The 5,295-nt window shown below is 50.4% G+C and overlaps 1 protein-coding gene across 1 annotated transcript; it reads left to right on the top strand.

The window, feature by feature from the left end:
- Positions 1-3,145: 3,145 nt before the first annotated feature.
- On the top strand, positions 3,146-4,790 carry LOC117901935 (cytosolic non-specific dipeptidase-like). Its single transcript, XM_034812903.1, has one exon. The coding sequence runs from the start codon at positions 3,167-3,169 to the stop codon at positions 4,691-4,693; it is 1,527 nt and encodes a 508-aa protein (XP_034668794.1). The 5' UTR covers positions 3,146-3,166; the 3' UTR covers positions 4,694-4,790.
- Positions 4,791-5,295: the final 505 nt, after the last annotated feature.

Genomic DNA, 5,295 nt, shown 5'->3' with positions numbered 1-5,295 from the left:
TGCACTCTTCGGGTGTCTTCTTCGCGGCTGCCTTGTTTGGGATCAGCAACAGCATCAGCAGCTCTTTAGCGCTCGTTCCCAAAGCTAAAGTGTTGGACCAGACCTGCCCTCGGAGATCGGAGACCAAAACCAGATCAGGCAAAGACCCAGACCCGATCCGACGACCAGTATGTACTTGTCATGTAGTTGCTTTGTTGGGGCCAGGGACTGGGCCTTTTTGAGTGGATCTTTTATGGCTCTGCCCACTTTGGAGGGCCGGTTTGCTGCCATGCCTCTGAGTGTTTTTTGTGTGGAGGTGGATCGAGTGGGCTGTGATCCACCGACGGGCTTCACGAACAATTGAGCTTGGTATACATAACTCAGACTTTGATCCAACTAAACGCACTCCAAATCACCATTTAAATTCAATTTAAATCAAATATTTATCCAAATTGACACTCATGAGTTGGGCATTTGGTGAGCATTTAGAATGTCTGCAAGAGGCCTGTAATTTGCCATGTAAAATCGATAATCATTCACAGCATTTTGTGTAAAGTTTTTCCGTGGCGCCGCCCACATATGCCACACATAAACCGCACAAACAGCAGACAGCAGACCTGCCACAGCATCCAACATCTACCTGGGCGTGCCGCAGTCGTGGGGCTGTAAAATTGTAAACAAAATGATTTGCCATAAAATTATCATAATGCCGCTTGAAATGCGCCAACAACATGTTGTCAACGGCATCGAGCTTTGGCCCGAGAATCCATCCCACCAGCCATCCATTCATATTCGAAACCATCCATCGAATCCCAACTTTGAGGAGCGCAAATTTGGCCGATGGCATTGTCAGGTCTGCCATCAAATTCTCTATAGATTCTGGCCCACACGTTAACATTTTGTAGCGCCGAAAAAGTTTGAAATAAAATTTCAATTTCTGGCTGTAATTATAAGCGAAGAGCAGAAGCAGCAAAAATCCCAAAATTTACATGCAAATCGGATTCTGAACTGCGAGCTGCGCCACGCTATGCTGCAGGAAAAAATGCTCAACACTTTGGCTGGCAAAGTGCTTGCCGCATGCAACATCAAAGTGGAAATTAAATGCGCGGTAATTTGGCAAAAGGCTCAAAGGATGCCGGCCTATGCCGGCCCCTTCCGCCAAGCGTGTGCAGGTTTTTGCCTGCTCTGCTCCTCAGTTCTGTGATTACTGATTGAAGATGCACTTGGAGTTCATTGGCAAAGTTTAAATTCTGTGCCCCAGTACTTTGATAACTCTGTTTTACACATCAGCATGCTTGTTCGGCTCATGCTGGAGGGGACACGAAATGGTTGGCTATTTATCGGATGCTTGAATGTCAATATATAAGTGCCATGATCAGAGTTTGTAAAGATTAAAGATCGGAATAGAATGGAATGCATTTAAATCAGCCGTAAGTAAAGCGCTTTTAATTACCAGCATCAATAAGTAATATCTACCCGTAGAATGGCCATCCCTCGACATGGATGAGCACTTGGCATGCAACATGTACATTTCACCAATAAAAGCGCTAATACATAACTTTTGTGGAGTGCCTTCCACCATGTCCAGCCCAGAGGCAAATCAAGCATGCACTCATAATCTTTCGTTCCCTTTTCCCCTTTTCCCCCTGGGTTCTGCGAGTTCTACCAGCAGATAAAGCTCGTTACAAGGAGGGGCAGAGCCTTGAGCGAAGACTCCCCGAGGTGTGAAATCGTCTTGTCATTTGCCGTAAGTGAGCAGCAGGAATTCCCACTAAGTGGAGGCCCAAGTCGACACAGTGGTGCCAGGAATTAAATAAACTATGCAACTATTATTTATACAACAAAAGAGCCATAATGCACACTGATTTGTGGTCCAGTTTTTCCTCACAACTGCATCCACACAACATTTATTATAATCCCAATATAATATATCTCCCATCTAATCGTTTTATTTGCACAAGTGTTCAACCGGTTTGCTCCACTGGACTGGACTGCAATGCAAATGGAAAGATTTCCTTAGCTAACTAATCCGCAATTGTGCAATATAATTTATCAGACAGCATTTGTAGAGCATTTGTTCCAATTTCAGGCAAAGGAATATAAATATCATAAAAATGCAGAAGCATTCTTTAAAATTATAATTAATTGGGAGGTGTATTTACCCCCTTTTTGAAGATATCCCACACCACTGTGCGTGCTGCCCCAGCAAGTAATCAAGAACACCTTGGACTCTTTGGGGCAGAAACCCAGTCAGTTGTCATGGGCACAGAACACAAACAGAAACAGGAATGGGCAGAGGGATGGTCGGAGGTGGCCAAGAAGTGCATGAGGCAAGTCCTGTTGCGACTTGCAACATTTTTATGATGATTTAGCATTCGCCTGCGGAGACAGCGCCGCGACTGCTGTTTCTGCTGTTGCTGCCGTGGAGCGATCTCCTCTCTATATAGCCATAAAATCGTGTGACATATCCGCAATTTTTCAAGCCACTCGCGCATGCGTTCGAGTGTCGAAGTCGGGCTTAACGGCGCTCCCCCGCTGGCAGCTGAAGCCACTGCACTCTAGAGCATTCTCCATTCTCCCGTTGCCGTTCGCTGGAAAAGTGTCAAAGCAATTTGTTGAAGCAGCCGTGAATTTGTGTGGGCGGCTGATTCGCAGAACGAGCGAGCACCCAGCCGCCAGAACGCCCCCGAAACTAGCGACGACAAAAGCTTTCAATAGTCCATTCGGTGTCCGTTGGTTGAGGGGCAATTGTTTTCCACCGAACCGATAACCATCGATGCAGAGCGACGGCGGCCCACGCCAATTTGTGAATTTGAACTTGGATTTGTGAATTTGTTTCGGGGGCCCCACAAGCAACTAATTGCCGCCGATAATGCCGCTCGATTCTCTCATTTTTGGCAAACTGCTGACAAATTATTTATGATATAATTTGAAATTTGGCTTTTGGGCTAGACAAATTACCATTACCATTATTACCATTCTCTGCCTCTGCGTCTATCCGAATGCGATAATGAATTATGTGACTCTGGTGTCGGACATTTAATTATTTTTACTCCGACTGACTGCCCCGCACGACCTTCAGCTGTGCTTCACCTTGGCACCTGTGCCTGAGTTCTCGAATTGAGTGATTACAGACAAAATTCATTTGTGATTTGCATCAAAAAATGTCTACAATTTCCCCATAAAAATGTCCAAATTAAATTTTAACGTGGTAGAAGCCGACGAAGGGGCGACGAAGTCCGTCTCCTTTGGTCCGAACTCCCCGCTGAAGCGCCTCTTCCAGATGGTTGTGATCAAGCGCGAGTGCTACGTGAACGATCTGTGGGAGCTGGTGGGCCACGAGACGGTGTCCACGCGGAACGAGAAGCGCGAGGATATCAGAAAGTCCGTAGACTGGTTACTGAAGCGTCTGGCGGATCTCGACGTGGTGGCCTTTGGGGAGCATCTGGGCATGCAGATAACCGAGTCATATCAGACCATTCGCATGCCCAGGGTAATCATTGGAGTGCTCGTCCATAGTCCCAGCAAGCCCACCATTCTGGTGTATGGCAACCTGGATGTGGAGGAGGCTGTCGTCTCGGATGGCTGGGGCACAGATCCCTTCGTGATGACGGAGATCGGCGAGTATCTGTACGGACGGGGTGTGGCCATGGACAAGGGTCCGCTGCTGTGCTGGCTGAACGCCATTCAGGCCTACAGGGACGCAGGGCTGCGGCTGCCCGTTAACCTCGTCTTCGTCATCGAGAGCATGGCCCACTGCGGCAGCCTGGGCCTCGAGACGGTGCTCAAGGAGCGCATCAGCTTCTTCCGCAATGTCTCCTGCGTGGCCATGGCCACTCGTCGCTGGCAGAGCGCCACCACCCCGGGAGTGGTGTACGGATCGAGGGGCCTGATCTACTACCACCTGGAGGTGCAGTGCTGCAACCGCGATCTCAGCAGCTTCGAGCACGGCGGCACCATCTTCGAGGCCCTGCCGGATCTCTTCTACCTGCTCAGCTCTCTGGCAGATCCCCAGCTGAACATCCTCATCGATGGGGCCATGCACGCCCACCCCGTCGACCTGAATGCCGTGCGCTGTGCGGACTTCGACTACGCCGAGTTTGGGGAGAACCTGAAGGTGCCCCGCCTGCCGAACCGCAAAAAGAAACATGTGGCCCTCGCCGAGAACTGGGCCATGCCCCATCTCTCGATACACGGCATCGAGGGCGCCAACTCCGAGGCAGATGTCCGCTTTGTGATACCCCACAAGGTGACTGGCAAGTTCTCCATTTCGCTGGCGCCCAACCAGAGGCCCGAGGACGTCACAAAGGCGCTGCAGAAGCATCTGGGAGTGGTCTGGCTGCAGCGGGCATCGCCCAACAAGATGATGCTCTGCGAGAAGTTCGTCATTCCCTCCTGGAGTGGGCGCTGCAACAGCCCAGAGTATCTGGCCGCCACTCGGGCCATGGGTAAAACCTACAACGTGAAGCCCAACTTTATACGAGACGGCGGCTCGCTGCTGGCTCCCTCAATCTTCCAGCGGGTGCTCGACAAGAATGTGGTGGTGCTGCCCATTGCGGAGCACGACATCGGCGGGTGTCCGGTGAACGAGCGCATCTCGGTGGACAACTACATCAAGGGCTCCCAGCTGCTGGCCGCCTTCATGTGGGAATATGCCCAGGAGAAGCCCGAGGGCGATTCTGTCCATGGCATGTGTATGCCAAATGACGGCTGAGCGGTTGAGCGGCTGAGCGGCTAAGCGGCGACTCCTTTGTTCTATGCCGTCAACACTAAATACTCACGTCAGCCAATAAATCCACTTCGGTTCGCAATCGGGAGATCTCTGGCTGAGGTCGGGTCTGTGGCTTCCAAATGGGTTACCCTGGAGATGGAGCTGAGGCTAAGACTGGAGGTGGAGCAGGAGCTGGAGCTGGAGCTGGTGCTGGCCAAAAGCCGGTTTCCCTTTAGGTGTCAAAAGCAATAAAACGCCGGCCTGTAATCAACGCGATCCTAAATAGGTGTACAAATTACACCAAAGTCCTTAATTATAGCGAAACCGCCATCGTATCGTCCAAGCTCCAGCTCCAAGCTTCACTCCACAGTGGAAGTCCCAGACGCTTAACCACAAAACGCCATCGTGATCGTCTTGGCTCTGGCTCTGGCTCTGTCTCTGAATGTTTACAGGAGGTTCTCGTCTCTCGGTGCTGGATTCTTTCATTCCTTTGGGTTGTGTGTGCGGTTTGCTCTCGTAGTACGAGTAGGCTTGCAACTATTAAGAATTTGGCACGGTCTCAAGCGGGGCTCCTACTGCTGCTGTGGCTTATAACTTACACCCAG

Source organism: Drosophila subobscura, chromosome U (genome assembly GCF_008121235.1).
Source record: "Drosophila subobscura isolate 14011-0131.10 chromosome U, UCBerk_Dsub_1.0, whole genome shotgun sequence".
In the NCBI taxonomy this organism is placed as follows: domain Eukaryota; kingdom Metazoa; phylum Arthropoda; class Insecta; order Diptera; family Drosophilidae; genus Drosophila; species Drosophila subobscura.
The sequence above is the reverse complement of the archived record's forward strand: the minus strand, read 5'-3'. Positions and strand labels throughout refer to the sequence as shown.

Excerpts from the sequence above, each read along its gene's own strand:
- LOC117901935 (XM_034812903.1), top strand. The coding sequence starts at position 3,167 with ATGTCCAAATTAAATTTTAACGTGGTAGAAGCCGACGAAGGGGCGACG.